The sequence below is a fragment of the Trachemys scripta genome, chromosome 24 (assembly GCF_013100865.1).
Source record: "Trachemys scripta elegans isolate TJP31775 chromosome 24, CAS_Tse_1.0, whole genome shotgun sequence".
Taxonomy (NCBI): Eukaryota; Metazoa; Chordata; order Testudines; family Emydidae; genus Trachemys; species Trachemys scripta.
In genome coordinates this window covers 9,548,453-9,569,117 of record NC_048321.1, presented here as the reverse complement: position 1 = coordinate 9,569,117, position 20,665 = coordinate 9,548,453, and the positions used below count along the sequence as shown (strand labels likewise).

Sequence of the window (20,665 nt, the reverse complement as noted above, 5' to 3'; positions counted from 1 at the left end):
AGTCCCGTCCTTCATGTCCTGTCCTAAACTAGCAGGCAGCATCCCTGTGTCCTGCAGCTGGTGCTGCACTATGGCACTACAGGGCCCTGGAGATCACTTCCCTGCAGCGCTGCGAGACTTCATATGGGGAGAGATAGCTCAGTGGTTTGAGCATTGGCCTGCTAAACCCAGGGTTGTGAGCTCAATCCTTGAGGGGGCCATTTAGGGAACTTGGATTTAGGGAACTTGGGTAAAAATCTGTCTGGGGATCTGTCTTTGAGCAGCAGGTTGGACTAGATGACCTCCTGAGGTCTCTTCCAACCCTGATATTCTATGTCTGGGGAGCAGGGCCATTCCTGTGCGGAGGACCCCAGCAGTGAGGCTCAGGCAGTGGGCTGGCTGGCTTTTCCCAAGGCTGGGAAAACTGCATTGTCCCCACCCCTTCCGTATGCCTCAGGAGAGAAACGGGGTGCAGAGGGCATGATTTGCACAGAGACCGCTGCAAGTTTGTACTCCATGTCGGGACTTTCTAAGCTCAGACTTCAAAGCCTGCTGGTCAGCTACACAGAAAGTCATGGGTGTTCCCCCAGAGCTCTGGGTAACCGGGGGTCCTAGTTAAGGACCCCAAGGCTGTCGTAGCTCAGAGTTTGTCTCTTTGTTGCCCTCTAGTGCCTGGTCCATGGAAGAGGTTTTATAGGTTGGCTGCTGCACCCTGCTTTGAGCCCTGAAAGTCCTCGGTTCTAGCCCTGTTAGTGGCCCAAGAGGAGCTGGTTACGCTAAGGGATGGGGGATGGGAGACTGTATCTCACCCATGGGGGCTGCTTAGTGTTGGTCTGCGGGGGTGGGGGGGGGGCTGAACTGCCTTCTTGGCAGGTCATGGGCTGGGGTGGGAGGAAGGGAGGCCAGAGGTTGTTCACTGCATACAGACCCGCCTCCCAGGGAGCAGCCATGTCAATCAGCCCCTCCCTAGAGCTGCAGGGACCTTGGCTAATGACATCAGCCTCAGGGGCCGCCGATGAGCCATCAACCTGAAGGTCTGGTCAGATTAGCTGCAAGGCTCTCGGAGCTGAGCGCTGGGGCCCTGCTTCCCAGGGGAGCTGGGTTAGAGCTTGTGCTGAAATTTTGGGGCTAATTGGAACAAACCCAAAACTTTGGTGTGTGGGGGAGAGCCACGCGGGGTGTGTGTGTGCGCACAAGCATGAATGCACGTGTGTAAACAGATGCGTACATATGCACACGAGTATGATTGAGCATGCATGTGTATGAGTGTGAGCATGTGAGTGTACACGAGTGTGTGCATGCACGAGTGTGCACGTGTGAGTGTGCATCCTCAGAGTGCAAGCCAGTACAGGTGCACCTGCACAACGGTGCAAAGCAAGTGTGCGTGCATTCACACAAGTGTGCAAGTGTGAGTGTGCATCCATGTGAGTGCAAGTGAGTACAAGTGCACCCGCACAAGTGTGCAAGGAAAGCGTGCACACATTCACACAAGTATGCAAGTGAGTGAACATGAGAGTGAGTGTGCAAATGAACACACAAATCCTGCCTCTTGGCAGAGGGTTAGACTAGATGACCTTTGCGGTCCCTTCTTACCCTATGATTCTATGAATAAATGTGTATGTGCCTGCACATGAGTGTGCAAGTGAGAGTGGGTATGCACATGTCTGAGCAAACACATGTGCATTTGGAGGGGGCAGCTGACCTCTGCTGCTCCATCACGGCTAGAACAAAGATCCTCCTAGCTGAAGATCCACAGGCAGTGAAGGGTCTATGACACACAGAACAGCCGTTCTGATTCCATCCAGCAGAGGCAGTGGTGCACACATATACACATGCCAGGCAGATCATTTTATTAACATAGTCACACAAAAAAACCCTCACCCCATCTCCCCCGCCCCCATGTGTGACTGCATGTTCAAGACAAAGAGTTAAAGGAATATGACAGGCACTGGGTGTGCTTTACAAGTTCTCCCTCAAAGAGGCTGCCAGCTAGGGGAGAGAGCCAGCCTCCCTGCTCCGCCCATCCCATTCATCTGCCTTCTGACCCTGTCCCATCACACCCAAGAGAGAGGAAAAAAGAGACACGGCTCCTTTAAAAAAAAATCATGTAAGCCCCACCCCGCATACCTGTGCCAGGTGAGTGCCTTGCCGGCCTGGCCAGTGAGGGACAGCCCCGCCGGCCAGTCAGAGCAGGAGAGGCGGAGAGCAGCAGGCCAATGGGCGTGCAGGGAAGGCTTGGTGAGGCCTGCTGGCCCAGCCCAGGAAATCCCAGAGGGCTGAGATCAGCTTTCCCAGAGTCTGGGGGCAGGGGGACCAGAGCCCAGGTGTGCACGGGGAGGACGCCTCACCTAGGGAGCGGGCGGCAGGATGCGTGGCAAGGACGATGAGTATGATTATCTCTTCAAAGGTAACTTTCCTCCTTGGGCTTCCTTTGCAACCGGGCTTCGCTGCTTCCATCCCTGGGAGGCACCTGCCCAGCCTGGGCTGGGAGATGAGTTATTACCAGTCTCAGCGGCTCTCTCCTCCACCCGGAGATGGCCCGGAACCAGAGCCCCCTGACTCAGCTCCCCTGGGGATCCTGCTGGTCTAACTCTGTCTTCCCCATCCCCCTTCCATGGCCCATGTTTAGATTGCAAGCTCTGCGGGGCAAGGGGGTGTCGTTTTGTTCTGTATTCGTACAGCACCTAGCGCCGTGGGATCTTGGGCCAAGATGGGGGCTTCCCGGCGCTACTGCAATGCAAATAATCATCATCCATGATCCCACTTGAAAAAAGCCGCCTGCGTGGGTGGCTCTGAATCCGGAATCGGGGGGAGGGAGGGCATCCCCTTGACTTTATGGCACCTGCTCGGATGCTGGGGGATGGGAAGAGGGCTGCTCACTTAGGCAAGAGTCCTTTACGGCCACGTGCATTGCAGGGGGTCGGTGGGGGGAAGTGATGGGCATTGGTGGTGGTGGTTGTCTGGGGTGGGGAGAGGGGGGTAGTGCCTAGCGGCCTGATCAGGGTGTGCTAGGTACATGTACAAATCTATAATGGAAAGATGCCCTGACCTAGAGAGCGTCCTAGCAGGGCGGGTGGGTGGGTTACTTTATGGAGGCTGTTGGACACTGACAGCCCATGTGGTTCTCTCTGGCTTCACTGGACTGGCAACCCTGCCTTGATTACTGGCCTGGGTGTGGGGCCCAGAGTGTGTGTGTGTGAGGGAAAATCAGTGGGGGGATGCCCCAGCTGGGCTGTGATGAGGGGAAAACCCCTTGCTAGCCCAGTCAGCTCAATGCAGCCACACAGTTCTGCCACGTAAACCTCCCCCTGCACCACGCAGCCCCGGTGTCTGAGCAGTGCCCATCCCCTTGGTATCTGCCTGCCCCGGCAGGTTTCAGCAGCCTGTTCTGAGCTGACCTGGTGCACAAAGCACAGAGGTGATGCTGGTTTCTTTAAGTGAGTAATATTGAAACAAGTGATGTCACTACTTCTGCCGCAATTGGGAAGGGGAGGGGCTTGTGGCTGGAGCACAGGGCTGTGAGTCAGGACTCCTGGGTTCTACTACTCCCAGCTCTACACACAGTCACTGGGTGACTTGGGCAAATCCCAGCAATGTTCTGTGCCTCAGTTTCCCCGTGTGCGCAATGGGAATAATACTGACCTCTCGCGGGGGGGGATGCAAAGGTTAATGTGCTAATGTTTGCAAAGTGCTTTGAGACCCGTGGATACCAGGCACCAGCTGCTGCTAGTTGTGTGTATCTCTGACCTCCAACACACTTCTCTCTTTAAGTTCCAGCAAAGGCTATGGGGACTTAAAATGCTTTGAACATAGATTTGTTCAACATATTATCATGCTATTGCATGTATACTACTCTACTATATGGAGATATTCCTATCTCATAGAACTGGAAGGGACCTTGAAAGGTCATCAAGTCCAGTCCCCTGCCTTCACTAGCAGGACCAAGTACTGTCACTGACAGACTCCCCCCCATCCCTAAATGGCCCCCTCAAGGTGTTGAACTCACAACCCTGGGTTTAGCAGGCCAGTGCTCAAACCACTGAGCCATTCCTCCCTCCTGTGCCACTGTCCTTTGCTGGATGGAACCAGCACTGCTCCACTGTGTGTCATAGGCCATTTACTGCTGCCAGCTGATGGGGATTCTCCTGTCGCTCAGGTGACAGGCTCTTGTGCTAGAGGGCCTGGGTTCTATCCCCGTCGTTGCCATGATGTTCCGAGTGCCTGCCATGGGGCCGTTTAGCAACCATCTAGCGGTAGCCGGCCACAGGTGAATTAGGACACAGAAAGGGTTTGGAAGCAAGGAGAGGCTGGACTGGCAAGATATCATCTACTGATGAATCAAGCCCAGGATGCATGAAGTCATCCTGCTCTGCTCCTGATGAGTCACTTCCCTTTCCAAGCACTTCTCTGAAAGGCTATAAACGGCTCAAGCCGCTTGTGCCTTTCAGGTGGTTTCCTATAAAACCAGCAGCTCCTTGCCTGGCTCCCTCCCGGACACACCTGTCTCTTGTGCAGAGCTCTTTTGGGCAATGGGGAAACTGACCTAAAGGTGGGGGGTGAGACCTGGGCCTGAATCTCCATTGCCCCGCACCTACACATGGAGTCACTTGACACTGAGGCAAAATGCTTCCATTCCGGCATGGTAGCATTTCGCACTGGTGCAAATGATAAGATAGTGGGGGGCAGAGAATCGGTGCTTTGGTGAAGAGAGCCTCCTTCCCAGCTCCTTTTCCCTTAATTCAAGCATGCACCCTGATTGTGGCAGATCAGGCATTGAAAACCCTGGGGTATTTGCAGTACCCGAAACGTACGAATCCAATGGAACTCAAACTTCACCCCACTCGCTAGTGAAAGACTTGGGGGTGCCCGCCTTCTGTAGCTGCCAGCCCATTGAAGATGAGGGGGATTTGAGGGGGGTTCCTGATCAGTTGGAGGCGGCAGCATGTGATAGCTTCACAGGCAAGAAATCGACTTGAGCTAAATTGCTATAAACCGGGGTTTTCACTAGTTGACTTTAAAACAGCCCCACCTTTAGTTAAGCCTGGGTGTGGACAAGGTCTATGGCCTGATTCTCCTTGACACCCCTCTGGCAACAGGGGCTAAGATGCGTAACTGGCCCCATCCCCGTAATATTGGAGCAGCTCACCATCTTCAAGGTATTTATCCTCACAACATCTCTGTGAGGCAGGGCAGAGCTGTTATCCCCATTGTGCCCCAGGGAGAACAGAAGCACAGAGGGGCTAAATGACTTGCCCAAGGCTACCCGCAGAGTCCGTGGAAGAGCAGGGAATTGAACCCAGCTCTCTCAGGTCCTAGCTTGCACCTTAACTGCTGGGACAGCCTTCCTCTCTAGGGGCCTTAATGTACAACTATCATCACCACCCTCTTGAAGGCTCCTTTATACTGCCAGAGGATTGTAAATGGGGCCTGAATATAAACGAGAATAAGGCCTTAAATCTCCATTGTTTCATGTACCACACACATGAGAGGCCTCCAGGTTTCTAAAACTGTTCTTAAGAGAGCTGCTCACGAAAATGCTACAGCTAGCATTCCAGCCATGTGCACACAGACTGACTTCCAGGTGCCTCCTCCAAACTCTTCCCTCCTGCAGCCTCTGCTCCTCCCTCCACAGTTCCGTGCAGGTTGCTACACATGCAGGAAACCTCAGGCCTGAGTCCGAGCTCGGTTACCCCCATGGTGATCGAGAATAACTCCACTACAATCAGTGGAGTTGCAACCTTTTAAAATCAGTGTCTGTGAGATCAGAATTGGGCCCATTCTCCCCAAATTATGGCTGTTTTTCGTTGAGGAAATTAATAGGCAGCAGGTTTAATACAAACAGGAGGAAGTCCTTTTTCACACAACGCACAATTAACCTCGTTGCCATGGGACATTGTAATGCCCAAAAGCATAACTGGGTTCAAAAAAGAACTAGATAAGTTAAAAAGATATTAGCCAAGAGGATCAGGGACGCAATCCCATGCTCCAGCCACTCTAAACCTCTGACGGCCAGAAACTGGGAGGGGAAGACGGGGTGGATCTCTCCAAATTTGCCTGTTCTGTACACTCCCCCTGAAGCTCTGTTACTGGCCACTGTTTGACCCAGGGTACTGGACTAGATGGACCATTGGTCTGATCCAGTATGGCCGTTCTTATATTGCTCTGGCCATGCAAAGGGGCTGCGAATTCAGTCTTTCTTCCAACCCTTCTCAGTCTCCACTTCTTCCCTGGCGCTCCTGTAAGCTCAAGGCTGTATCCATTGTTCTCTCCAGTGGAACCTCCACGGTGCCCGCTACCGAGGCTTTGAAGGACACGGGCTATTCAGTGCAAAAGGCACTGCCGAGAGAAGGTTAAGGCAGGGTGAATTCTGCGCAGGGTTGCAAGGTGGCAGCAGAATGGAAGTTATTTAAATCCGATTGCACAGATGTTAAGGCCAGAAAGGACTGTTCTGGTCCCCTGCAAAGCATCGGACAGAGCGTTTTTAACCCCTTTCTATAAATAATCAAATGGGACTTGAACCTATAACTGCTTATTTTCAAGGCTAGGAAGCCTTCCCTAGACCACATGCCCTTTTGACGGGTAGCCTGCTTTGCAGTGCTTTCACTTCTTCATGTGCTCTGTGTGTTGGGTGGAATCAGAACTGCTCTGCTGTAGGTCATAGCCCCTATACTGCTAACACCTAGTGGCGACTCTCCTTTAACTCAGACGGCAGGGCCTCGATTTAGGTGCCAGGGGATCTGAGCCTATTCCCACAGTTGCTGTGACGTTCCGAACGGCCATGTGAGCAGCTTGGGGCTTACCATAGCCTGTAAATCACCTAGGAACTATTTTCGATTCCTTCTGGACTCCCAAGCTTGTCCTATTAATAACCGCATTTGCTACGTACTAACTCACGGTACTGACATCGGCCTTTCTGATTTCAGACGACTTTGCAAATCTGAATTAAACCCGTGCTGTGATTGGGGGTCAGAGTCCTCGTCCCTGGCTCACCCATGGGGAAATAGAGGCACAGAGGCCAGGATCCTGCAACCATGTGGGTGTCAGTGCTGGGATTACAGCTCTGAGTTCCTGGCTCCCAGTCCACTGCTCACACCTCACCTCTGAGGACGATGAGCTAATGTGCTCCAGAACTCTTCCCTTGCGGCCATATTCTGTTAAATCACACTTGCGTGCCCCTTTCAGTCTCTTCACTCTTCCTCTATATCCTGCCTTCTCGCCTGTCTCCTCCGCTACTGCAGGCAAGCAGCGTGGGGACCTTGAGCAGAGAGACCACAGGCCTGCTGGATTCTCTTCCCAGCTCTGCCACTGACTTGCTGCGTGACCTTGGGCAAGTTGCATTAGTGCCTCAGTTTCCCCACCTGGGCAACAGGTGCAACTCCCCAGGGGTGTTGTCTCATGCGATTGTAAGATACTTTCTGCATGAAAGGTGGCTAGAGTAAGAGTCATTGTTTCTCACAATGTATCCAAAGGTACAAAGCCCGTGACCCGAGTTCTTAGTTACACTCCAGACTGGCAAAGTCCTCATAGATGGATGCAATTTATACCAGCATTGCTTATTCCAGCTGCACTTCTTCCCCGCTCCATCCCAAATACACACACACACTCACACACACACAGAGCAGACCAAGTTGTACTGGTAAAAGCACAGTTTTGCAGGTATAACTGTATCTACAGTAGGGCCTTCTGCCAGCACAGCTGTGTCTGTCAAGGATCACTCCTACAGGCCCCCGACCAACAGAATTATGCTGGTAAAAAGCCTGGTGCAGACCAAACCTGACCGTAAGTGAGAATTCAGACCTGTAGCTTTCTCCTTTTTCCCCACCCAATCTTCTGAGGTTTTACCACGGTGACACGTTTTCCCATCACCAGATAGGAATTTAGGCGGTGACAAATTACGGCAGCGTCAATCCCCAATACTCCTCTGTGGGCTAGAGACAAACAAGGAGAGTTAGATCCGAGCACTTCTTATACAGCAAACGAACCCTAGCGTGGAGCTCTGAGTCGTTCAGTACTTAGGAGATGTGTGAAACCTGGACAATCATCGGAAAGAAACAGGCAAGACGCTGGGTCGCTATTCCACCTCTCCTTGGGCCAGAGCGGACCCAAGAAAACAGCTAGCGAAATGGGTATAGTTTTGGGGAAGCGATGGTTAGAGAGGCTTGCAAGGACAGGAAGGATGGCCTGGGGGGTTAAGACACTAACACTAGGAAGGTCCAGGGTCAATTCCCTGCTGTGTCGTGGGCTCCATGTGTGTCAAGTTGCACAGGCCGGGTCTGCACTGGACAGTTGTCCTGGGGAATAGTTTTGTTGGCCATCGGCACAGATATTTTGGGGGTTCTCACTGGGTTGCATCCTCATAGCATCAGGCTTGGCTTGGCCTAAACATGTTGCATTGTGGGTAGGTATCCCAGTATCCTTCAGGTGTGCTGCCTTGTGAGAAATGGTCACTGTATTGGAGGGCAGCTGCTATGCGTGGTAGGAGACTCCCCCCTCTTCTCAGGTGTCCGGAGATCTCACAATCAACCTCTTTGATCCCTCCAATGGGGGAGGAAATGACTTCCCTCCTTCCCAGGGGATGCTCGGTTGCAAGTTACTCCCCTGCAATGGCGCCCGCAGCCTTATACACGTCACGTCAACCTCCGGAGTGGCTACAAGCACGGGGAGAAGGGGGCGGGGAGCCCTGGGCCATGTGAAATATTTCTGGGGGCACTCCTGCTCAGTTGCTATGGTGATGGGAACCGCAGAAGCACCCTATATGGCAGTCCATCTGGGCAGAAGACACCGAATAGCTAATTCATGGGGAAAACCAACTTGATCCCAAGTCCTGTGTGTCTGAGGGCGCGTCTACACTTACATTGGCGTGTGAGCAGGGACACTGCAGGCCCGGCTAGCCTGGGTATAAATAGCCATGTAGATGCTGAGGAACGGCTTGGGTGCGCACACTAGAGTGCCTTACACACTTGAACCCCAAGGGTATACGTCCTACCCAGCTCTGTACACACCCAAGCAGCGTCTCCCACATCTACACTGCTATTGTAATGCCTTTCCCTGCGGTGTGTAGCTGAGAGAGAATTGGATTCTTGCCTCTGCCACTGACCAGCTGGGTGATGCTGAGCAAGTCATGTCCCCTGTCTGTGCCTCAGTTTACCCACACACCCTTTGCCTGTCTATTTAAACTGTAAGTTCTCAGAAGCAGGGACTCTCTTACTGAGGGTATGTATAGTGAGGTCTGATGCCTGCTGTCCCAGGTCGGTCACGTCCCCTCTCCGTTCCTCAACTTGACCCACCTGTAGCATGGGGAGAAAGCCATCAGTTCAGGCTTTCAAGTAGGCAGAGAGGAAAGGCGTGGGCATTATTCCTTTGGCAGAATCACCTGTTACACTAGCAGTACCAGCAACTGGAGGAAGCCCTGCGGTTAAGCAAGGGGAAGTGATACGTTCCTGTTGATGAATGCTGATTGGCAAATCCCAAAGAGGCCTGCTAGGGCTCACTGAATCTGGTTTATTCCTGTAGTGTTTTCATTTCTGGAGTGACTGTGTGCGCTCTTCATCACTGTGTGCCACTTCATCAAGGGGGGAGGGATAGCTCAGTGGTTTGAGCATTGGCCTGCTAAACCCAGGGTTGTGAGTTCAATCCTTGAGGGGGCCACTTGGGGATCTGGGGCAAAATCAGTACTTGGTCCTGCTAGTGAAGGCAGGGGGCTGGACTCAATGACCTTTCAAGGTCCCTTCCAGTTCTAGGAGATGAGATATCTCCATTAATTTACTTCCTGGATACAGCTCGTGGGAAAACTTTCCTCGAAACAGTTTTCCCTTGGAAAATGCAGTTTCAACAAAACCAGAAAGTTTTGGCAAAATCCGATCAACTTGGACAATTATTTTTATAAAGGGCATGTTGAAAATGTCTAAATGTCCAGCTATCAGCATGACAAGTTTGGGATTTATCGTTTCAAAAGCACTTTTCATTTTGAAATGTGCTTTTGTATGTTTTTAGTGCCAAGGGTCACAATCAAATGAAAATATTTCACAGTTAGCGCGGTGAAATTGACCCGAAACAAAACTGTGTTTTGGAATTTTGTTTTGCCAGAAACATGTCTGACATTTTCTTTCTTCTCAATCAGGAAGGACAACCCCTCCTTCCCTCCCCCCTNGCCAGAAACATGTCTGACATTTTCTTTCTTCTCAATCAGGAAGGACAACCCCTCCTCCCCCCCCCCCCGTCTTGAATTTTTTTGCGGGATTGAAAATCTGTTTTCTGGGCAGCTCTGTTCCAAGCCATGGGAGAAAGGGACTTGCCTGAGATCAAGTCAGATTTGGTGGCAAAGCTGAGAACAGAAAGAAAGTCCTTCTGAATTCCAGGCCATGCAGGCAGTGTGAAATATTCAGAAGACTCCTTATTCTCCTTAAGGGAGCCAGTCTGGCCTAGCAGATAAAGCTTTGGATTGGGATTCAGAAGACTATGGGTTATATTCCCAATTCTACCGCTGACCTCCTGGGTGACCACAGGCAGGTCACATCTCCCTCTGTGCCTCAGTTTCCCCAGCTGTACAATGGGGATAGTGATACTGCCCTCCTTTGCGTGCTGGATGAGAGCTAGGTGGTGATATCTAGAGGTCTGATTCTTACTTTAAAGTCCCTTTATGCTGCCAGTGATGTGAATGGCCCCCACGGTGAATGAGCAATGCCAGAGCTGTGCAAAAGGGCCTTAACGTGAATAAGAATCAGGCCCCTGGGTCTGTATTTTTGCTGCCTGATGCCGTCCTACCAGGTACAATTCTCACTCCTGATATGCCGAGAAACCAGCCACCTCTCTGGCCTCCTAACACCAGGTGACTTTTGATTCTGGATTTCCAAAGTCCAGCCCCTCCTGGTTACGATCTACCTTTTAAAAAATATTGCAATCATTAACGATGCTTCCATGCCTTCCAAACGACCTTGCTAATAACAGCGACTCATTTCACACGACAATAGGTTTCATAGATTGCTGTCATTCACTTGCAGTCAAGTGATTCCCCACGCCCTGGCCCTGCGTTACTCGGTTATCTGGGGCTTATTTAAAAAGAGATTTTAGTCAGAAAAAGTAATTTTTATGAAACGTTCTCGCTGTTCCCTGTGGCTTAGAGTCTGGTCTTCTGACTCGGCAAACAAGCAGTCCCCTACCTTGGCACTTCTGGGGATAAAAGGGAGCCTGAAAGGGGTTTTTTGGGGACGTAGTAATTTATAGTGGATTAGACCAGTGAGGAAGGATGGTGTGGTAGTTAGGGCATTAGCCTGGGACTTGGGAGAGCAGCATTCAGTTCCCTACTTTGCCACAGTCGTCTGACCCTGGGCATGTCACTTGTTCTCGCTCTGTGCCTCAGTTTCCCCATCCATACAATGGGGATAATAGCACTGCCCTGCCTCTCAAGGGGGTTTAAGAAGCAATACATTAGAGATTGTGAGGTGCTCAGAGAATGGGAACCAGAGAACCATTTCTGAGACTGTCCTGTGGCCAGTACCAGAGAGAAGTGCAAGAATTTCTGCCATGACTGGAATCTGCTTCTGGTGATATCCCCCCCCTACCATCCATTAGCTAGAACTTGATTCACAGTTCTCAGCTTTCTGTCCTTTCCAAAGTTTTCAATCTTCTAACTCTAGATCTTCCTGTCTAACCCTCTGTATAAATGTTGAATCCTTGTTTAACCCTGCTCGGAGCTCACAGAACTCTTGTAGGTATGTGTGGAGAAAAGTATTTTCCTTTCATTGGTTTGGAATTCACCCCCTTTGGGTTTAATTGCGCGCGCACACACACACACACACACACACACCCCTTTGCCTTGGAGCATTGGTTTATGGGGGAGACAGAGCAGTTTTGTGTCTCCGCTCCCAAGCTGGGTTTGCAGAGCCGGTGGTTGGGGAAAATCGTTCTCTGCTGAGTCATAAACGGAACAAACTTGATGTGGAAACCGCAGAGAGAAAACCCAGGGCACCACTTTTTGTTTAATTGAGGCGTTTTAATGCATGGGTTCTCCCGGAACAGGGCTAAGCTGGGACTCCTAGGAAATGCTTTTTCTAACCCACCCTCTGGGCATTCAGCACCAAGTGCGGAGGCCTCTCTGCTAATTGAGATGAAGGAGCAACTCCATGAGCTGGCAGCAGTAGTAGGCCACTATTCTCTGTGGCAAGACAGGCCTTTGTCTTCAAGAGGCAGTGTGGCCTAGTGGCTAGAACACAACTAGGACTCAGGGGACCTGGGTTCTAGTCCGGGCTCTGACCCTGGGGAAGTCCGTTCTACTGTGTGCTTCAGTTTCCCCATCTGTCTTGTCTGTTTAGCTCTTCAGGCAGGGACTGTATATGCCATCGATAGCAGCAGTTTCTGATGCTTGTCTGGAAAGAACTGAGACCCAGCAAACTCATTCCACCAGAGCTCCAGCTGGTAGCTGCTCCAGATCAGAACGTTGGAGTTACACATCAGGGTGAAGTGACAGTACACGGCCAATTGCAATAAGGCCCTTTCACACTGCTCTGTGGTATAAATCAGAACCTGACCCAGGGAGACCAGGTGACTCACCCAAGGTCACGCACGGAGTCAGTGGCAGAGGGTGGGAATGGAACCCACGTCTTCCAAAGACCAGCCCAGTGTCTTAGCCACAAGCCCCTCCTTCCTCTTGCTGCTTATAGTTCTCCATCAAATTCCATCCACCCCAAACCCTGGCTCCAAATTTGCATCAGGGGCCAACTTCTTGCTTTGGGTGTGTCTTATTGGGGGAGGAGGAGGCAGAAGATTGAAACCTTTGCAATCTCTCCAGCTCTGGCAGGAATTTTCCTGAGACCTGTTTAAAGCCTGTGGAGTGTCTGTGGTGTTTGGTTCCAATGTCCGAGAACAGGGGGTTCTGGGATCACATTTCATAGAATCATAGAACCAGAGGGTTAGAAGGTACCACAAGGGGTCATCTAGTCCATTGTTCCTCAACCTTTCCGATACCAGGGACCGGCTTGCCTTTCTAAGCTGCGTCAGGGAGCTCTCGGGGACTGGCACCGGTCCGCGGACTGGTCCTTGAGAAACACGGATAGTCTGACCCCTGGCACGGCGCAGGATTTGTTGTCTAAAAAATTGAATGGTTTAATGTGGCTATTACAAAACTACTGACCCAAGTAGGCTTGGCTGATGGAGTCAAAGGGGTTGGAGCCTGCTCAGGGCTATTTGAGATTATTCTGGGGTGGGCTGGATTCAGGCACCCCTTTGAGTCAGCCTTGCCTTGCCAAGTCCCTGCTGCTGGTTCCACTAAATGATCCCCCGTCCTCGTCCCTTACAACCCAACTGCTGAAACTGTCGCCTCTCCCCTTGATCCCGGCCACACGCGCCCTGACAGCGGCAGCAACCGGGGACACGTTAGGGTAAGATCAGGGTCTGACTGTGGGCTGCTCCTTGACAAGGTGCACTGGGGGCCATGGCTTTACACCCCCGGGCTGCTCCGGGGGCCAAAACCCAGCATGAGTCAGAGCTGGGTTCAATGGCGCCGGGCCACGAAACGGAGAACGCTTGGTGCTAATCCGGCTTTCGTGCTAACGTGAGGCCCGACTGCAGCAGGACAGCCACGCGGCTGGAGCCCCTAGTGTAGACGGGCAATGCTGCTGCCCACTACTGTATGCGCTGGTGCAAAACCTACAGGAAGGGTTTGCGCTGGTGTAGCTGCTCCGGGCCAGGGCCAGTGCCAGGGTAGACTAGGCCCTGAGAGTGTGCTCCAAATTGCTGCTCTGTGCCTCGGTTTTCCCAGCTGCAGAATGGGGACAATACTTGCTCTGCATCAGCCGGTGCCAGGTGAGACTTGAAGATTGCAAGCACCCTTGTGCCGTAGTTAACCTTGCGCTTTGTGCCTCTCAGTGGTGCTGATCGGGGACTCCGGCGTAGGGAAGAGCAACCTCCTCTCGCGCTTCACCCGCAACGAGTTCAACCTGGAAAGCAAGAGCACCATCGGGGTGGAGTTCGCCACCCGGAGCATCCAGGTGGACAACAAGACCGTGAAGGCTCAGATCTGGGACACGGCGGGCCAAGAGCGTTACCGCGCCATCACCTCGGCGTGAGTAGTAGCATTTCACCCTAGAGCCTGGGTTGCAGGGGCAGTACGTCCCTTCAGAATGCAGCCACTTCTGGGGTGGAACACGGCAGCTGCCTAGCAGCACACAGTAACATAGAAACTGACGGGCTGAATCGGAGCAAAGCTTCAGATAGTCCAGGATGCTGTCTCGGAGAACGGCCAGCACCTGCTGCTTCTTGGGCCACAGCTCCCAGCCCCCCTTGGCTCTCTGTGCTGAAAAGACACTCCCTCCCTTTCAATACAGCTGCTTGTGTCTCCTCCACAGTTCCTCCACAACTGAGCCACTCGCTGGCATTTTATAATCACTTGCTCCCTTCCCTGGCACCTGTGTGTGATAACCCTTAAAGGGGCAAAGCAGCCTGTTACAAGGCCCCAGTTATATCCTGTGGCAGTGAGTTCCACAGGCTAATTGTGCACTGAAGCACAGCTTGGTATGTCACCTTGGGCACAGCTGGTAATAGAACCCAGGAGTCCCCAGTCCCCCCCGATCTCTACCCACTAGACACTACTCCCCTCCCCAGAGCTGAGAATAGAACCCAGGAGTCTTGACTCCCAGTCTCCCACTGTTCTCCCAGCACAGCAGCTCCCCATATGAAGCTGGAACTTACCCCTGTCCGTGCTGCTCTGAGCTGGATCCAGCTTGACCTGCTCCACTCCGGCACCCTGTGCCTCCTGCCTAGCCCGTGACAACACCACTGCTCTTTCTCCCACCCAGCTATTACCGGGGGGCGGTGGGTGCCCTCCTGGTCTACGACATCGCCAAGTACCTGACCTACGAGAACGCCGAGCGCTGGCTGAAGGAGCTGCAGGACCATGCCGACGCCAACATCGTCATCATGCTGGTGGGCAACAAGAGCGACCTGCGGCATCTCCGTGCCGTGCCCACCGACGAGGCCAAGAGCTTTGCAGGTACGGGCCCGGCTCCCCGCTCCGGGAGCTGCAGGGAGAACAGCGCCGGAATTCTCTCCTGTTTCTCTTTGCTTTACCCACTGGGTCGAACCCAGAGCAGGGCCCGCCTGGGGAGACAGGGCTGGCATCCCGGGAGGGGACAGGGCTGGGGATCAGTGGGGCCAGGCTAAATGGTGAGGGTGATACTTGGGGGTAGCAGCTGGCCGGTGTGCATGGGAAGCCTGACACGGTTTGTGTTGCCTCTTCAATATTGTCGAACATTGGGGGCGCATGAGCGAGCCAGTGCGCTGCCCTCCTCTGGGTGGCCTTGGCACTGCATAACCATGTGTCATAGGCCCTCGCCAGTGGTGGAGATTCTCCCTCCGCTCAGCTGGGGCCTGTATGGCTTTTCATGCCAATTTCACCCTAGAGACTCTCCCAAACCCCAGCCTCTGGGTCTGCCCGGCCAGCCCTGCTCCTTGGCGTGAGTGGGGGTCGGGGGGCAGTTGTGTGGAGGGGGCTGACGGCCCAGGCGAGGGGTCAGGGCTGCTCTAATGCAGATGGAGGCGAATTAGCAGAGGACATCAGGAGAAGGGGGATGGATGGGGATTGCTCTCCCCTAGCCCCCCCCCCCCAATGTAAATCAGCAGCAGGCACCTCCTCATTCACCCGAGGATGTGCCCGGCATCGCGGACGTGGATGGATGGAGTGTCCGTAGGGCACTGCCATCCAGTGGCTGGGTACCCGGAGGGGGGCTCTGGACAGTCACAGCTGGGGAGCCAGCGGCACGTCCCATCTCCAGCCCGACCTGCCCAATGAGCAATGGGGTCCGCTGGGCTGCGGGTTGCACCAGTTCCTCTAAGAGAGGCCAGTTAAAGGTATCAGCTGGAATTTCCCCCAGGGGTGGGTGGATGGGGTCTGTTGGGGGATCGAGTGACTGGGTAACTGGGAACTTCCAGTGGCCTGGGAGTTCTGCTGGCTGTGTCAGTCTGTCTTAACCCTCTGCTTTCTCTCCTTGCAGAGAAGAACGGCCTGTCCTTCATCGAGACGTCTGCCCTGGACTCCACCAACGTGGAGACAGCCTTTCACAGCAGCCTGGCAGGTATGGGGCCCACAGCTGCCTCGCTCCCGTGGGGTGGGGACCGCAGCCCGTATTGGGGTGGGAGGGTGGGAAGGGATGCACACAAACCCCCCTCACCGCCTGGGTTCGCTCTTTCTCCCGCCTGCAGAAATCTACCGCATCGTGTCGCAGAGGCAGATGACTGGCCAGCAGGAGCTGGAGTTTGGGTCCAGCACGGTCATTGACCCTATCAAAGTCCTGCCCACTCACCAGGATGGGAAACAGGCTCCCTGCTGCCAGAACATATGATCCTGAGGGGAAACACCAGAGGCAGACGGACCCCTGCCGTCGTCCCCCGCTGGGGCTGCTTCCCTGGGTGTGTGTGTGGGGGGTGTCGGAGCATGTGTTGTATAAGATCCTGTCATTTCCCTGTCTCTTGTTCCCTCCCGCAACCCATGGACTATTGTATTTAATGTAACTCCTACGTAAACCTAACTGGGCCACAGCTGTTTCCTTGGGGAGACAGGTGTTATCGATTTGAGATCATCATTTCCTCTGGTATCATGTCCCTCTCTTCCCGCACACTATTGGACGTATGTTTATATAGGGCCTACTCTAATGGGAGAAGACACATTGTGGGGATCTCCCCTTTGGCCCTGCCTCTCCTTTTAAAACAAACAAACAAACCAAAAACAAAAAAAAAAAACTCTTTAAGATCCCTGATCTGTGTGTGTGTGTGTGTGTGTGTGTGGGTTTCACACAAGACTCAAAGGGCCCTGACGGCCCAACCCTGTAGGTGTGGCTGCTAGGTAGGCTCGCTAGACAGGTCTGATTAGGACACTGGGGAGAGCCCTTCTGTCTGCAGTGAGGTGGCTGGACGCAGAGTGCAGTTACACCCGTCTTAATCCAGAGTGACTCCGCTGAAAGCCCTGGGGCGACACACTAAGAGCCCAGCCCAGATTGGCTGACGATTTTCTGGTCCTTCCTGAGTCGGGCTAGATTTGAGTTCCGGCGGCGTTCACTCCGGATTTACTCCAGTATCAATGGTGTCGGAATCCCCGGCCTTTTGTCACAGGCTGAGCACTGACGTGGCGAGTGACTAGTGGTTTGCGGTGCCTCCGTTTCGGGCACCCACGTCTGACCGTTTTGGTCCCCGGCTAGCGCGGGATTTCCAGAGGGGCTGAGCCTCGACTCCCATTGGCTTCACCCAGCGTGGTGGGTGCTCAGTGTCTCCGTCACATCCCCGAGAGCCGAGGGCGCCCCCCAGGGGCGGGGCTGTTTCCTGCAAGGAGTGGAGAGCCGGCGCTGTTCTTTGCTGTCCTAGCAGAGCCTTGGACTCAAGATAAAGGAAGAACTTGATGCTCTTTCCACCCCCGCTTTAAACGGGGTAGCTGCTGTCTCGGGATTGTCAACTGGTGTCACTTCATTGCTGCAACCAAAGCTTTGCTCTCTTCGGCACCAATCCTACTAAAATTGCCCAGTGTGATCCCGCCCACCTGGAGAGTACCCCCTACTCCGCCTTTGGTGTGGCCGCAGCTATGCTCAGCCCTACGTGTAGACAAGGGCAAGCCAGGGGCTGCTGGTTAGTTTAAGCATGCCCTTGTCTGGAGCCAGTCTTGGAAACTCATTCCTGGTTGAGCCAAGAATGGAGAAGGTCCGGGCAAGATTTCCCAGTGCTTGTCTCAGAGGGACCTGGGCTGAGAAGGGAGTTTGGGCTGTTGAGTCTGTATGGTCATTGGCCTGTCTGCTGGGGCCACAGCCAATGATGAGCAGGGGTGGGGGGGTAACTGGTGGTGGCTTATTTCCCCCTCCTTTGTCTGCTGTGGTTGGATTGTGTGCAGCTCTGAACCTGCCCTGCCCCACCCCACCCCACCCCACCACCACCCAACCTGTGTAAATATCATGGAGCCTTTTAACATCTGCTCTTGACTGCGTCTTGGTTTTTGTTGAATGTATGTATTTAAAAAAAAAAAAAAAAAAAAAGGTTTAAATAAAATATCTAACATCTTTCCCTGTTGCCTCCCTCTCTCGGTCACAGGGCGTGGGACTTCAGCCTGCACCACCGGGCTCATCAGTGGGGTCAGAACCCGGGGACCTTCCACATTTAAAAAGCCTGAGCCTCTCCTACTCAAGGGGATAACTCCTAAGTGGCAGCGGTAGTAGGCTGTTATCCTCCAGGGGTCAATGGTGTGGACACTCCCCAGCATAAACCATCTGGGGGAGGAGGAGTTGAGGTTCCTATTTAAAAGGGTGGTGAAGGATGCCAGATCGCAAACTCTGTGGGGATTGGCATATGGGCAACACCTTGCAAGCAACCCGCTCTCCCCCTCCCTGCCCCCAGGAGCAAAGCATGTTGTTCTGGAGAGACCCCGGCTAGGGGCAAGAGGGGGACTTCATAGGATTGATCCCGGGCATTTACAAATCATGTGGCTGGCCTCAAAAATATTGTGAGATCCATTTACAAAATAAGATTATGGGGATGCTCTGTCTTTTGCCTGCTGGTCTCCGAGGCTTTAGGTCATACTCAGCCCAGTTGTGTCACCAAGCTTTACTCCTCAGCCAGGAGGGCTGGAAATGTATGGCTTTTATTTGTTTAAAGGAAAACTGCCATGCTGCTGTAAATCACATGACTCCAGCAGCTGGGGCTTTATGCAAAGCATTGAGTGGGCGGCCTCGTGTGCAGTCTCCACAATCAAGCCTCCGTTGCTCTCTGCTAAGGCTGCCCGTGAGGTGGCGTGGTGTGACAAGCAGTGGCCTGGAGACTCAATGCCCCACCTGCCGTTCAGGTTCATGTGCCATGCACTTCCCAGATGGCTGCAAACTTTGCTTCACCCCAGAACTGGCTGCATTTCAGCTCCAGGGGCAGTGTGCTCCCAAAGGGCTCTGAACACCCGTCCTTTGTCACCCCCCTCAATTGTTAAGGGAGGGTGAATGGGAAGGGAAGCATCAAGTTGCTATATGCCCTTGCTGCCACTAGGTGGCGCTATTTGCTGGTTTTAGGGGGTGACAGTGGGTGCTTGTCCATTCAACAGGTGGCTTGAAACGCCAATCAATGATCGCTGCTCCTTTATCCCCTGTCTAAGAAGGGCCCAGGGGAGCGAATGAGCCTTTCGCTTCTGCAGCTCGGGGTTTGATTGTGGATCTAGGCTGCTGGGGCAAATGGCACCATTTATCTCATCTGTGCCACAGCCCCTTGGTGCATGATTCCCTGTATTGCAAAAAAAACAACAACCCAACCACCCTGGTGTGATGGGCAGCGGCTATTCAAGAGAGGCCCCAGATTGGACTGGGCAGGGGGCTGCAGTACAGAAGCGTGGTGGAGCAGCAGCACCACATATGAAGGGTGTGGGTGCCAGGGGGGAGATCGCCCCCTGCCAATGTCAGCTGGAGGGAAGGCTGGACTCCAGTCCCTTCCTGTCTGCTTCGGTGGTGGGCACGGGGCCCCCCTGTGGCTTAGCATAGGGTGAGGGGACAGCGGGGGGATGGGAGGGAGGGGAACGAGTGACCTTCCAGCAGCGCCGTTAGAGCCGGATTCCCACATCGCTTGTCGTGAGCCAGCGCAGGAAGGAAAGACCCAGGTGAGAGTCGGCGAGGGCCAGCCATGACCCGAGCCCTGTGGCAGAGGGTCCCCCATGGCGACAGGGCAGAAGAGGAGGCATCTGGGCAGGCGCTGTTCCCAATGATGCCACTCGTTCCCTGGGTGACCTTGGGCATGTCCCTGCCCCACTCTGTGCCTCAGTTTCCCCATCTGTGTAATAGGAACAATGACCCTGTGAAGCCACCTGGAGCCCCGTTGTGTGACAGACAGAATGTAAATGCTAGTGTAGCCAAATGGGCATAGTATGACGTGCTTCCTCCTCTACACCCCAGCTGTAGCGGAGAGAGGGCTGTTAGTCGCCCAACTGCTGAAGCTAGAGGGGCTTGTGCTGTCAGCGCTGGAGGGTCCCTGGGCTGATCTCCAGCGTTGGCCAAGCTGGTGGCTGGCATTTGAACAGCTGTTGTCAGGCCTTTTGCTTGGGCAAGGGGAACTTGTGGGGGGGGGGAAGAGGCAATTGCATTGTCTAACTGGTGCTCCCCCTGTGCTGTTCCATGCAGGGGACAGTGGTTCACTAGCCCATGGAAATGGCTCGCTCCCAACCTCACAGGTCTCCATAGCTCTGGACTGGTCCAGGAAAATCAGGCGACTGCCCCATCCCATCCTGGCTCACTAACAATGGGGCTGTAGAAGAGATGCTCAGCTGGTTCTAAGGGGCAAAGCTCCCTTGGCTACAGACACTTAAAACAACGGAGAACTTGACTCCTAATTGTCTTTCACCTCTGAGTGTTGCTGAGTGCTGTTTAAAAAACAAAACAGTTGGTGCATTCCACCCTAGAGGTGGCCGCATTTCAGCATCGGGTGAAACAATCCCAGCGCAATGTTACTGTGTGCTCTTAAACAGCTGCCATGCTCCACCCTAGAAGTGGCTGCATTTCAGTGCCAGAGGGAGCACTTATAACCGCCGGGGCGTGTGCGTTACAGATCCCCTCCCCCCATGCGGAGCCACAGCGCATATCAGTAATTACAACTCCCCCTTTAGAGCTGGGGATCTTCAGCTCATGCTTTTAGCCCTGGAGGTCACCAGTTCAATCCCCGTGCACCAGCCAGTCCCTAGCCAGGCGTT

General features: G+C 53.5%; 1 protein-coding gene across 1 annotated transcript; it reads left to right on the top strand.

Moving 5' to 3' along the window:
* Positions 1–2,249: 2,249 nt before the first annotated feature.
* On the top strand, positions 2,250–16,703 carry LOC117869555 (ras-related protein Rab-11A-like). Its single transcript, XM_034756503.1, has 5 exons — positions 2,250–2,386; positions 13,843–14,038; positions 14,772–14,965; positions 15,966–16,046; positions 16,174–16,703. The coding sequence occupies exons 1-5, from the start codon at positions 2,347–2,349 to the stop codon at positions 16,311–16,313; spliced, it is 651 nt and encodes a 216-aa protein (XP_034612394.1). The 5' UTR covers positions 2,250–2,346; the 3' UTR covers positions 16,314–16,703.
* Positions 16,704–20,665: the final 3,962 nt, after the last annotated feature.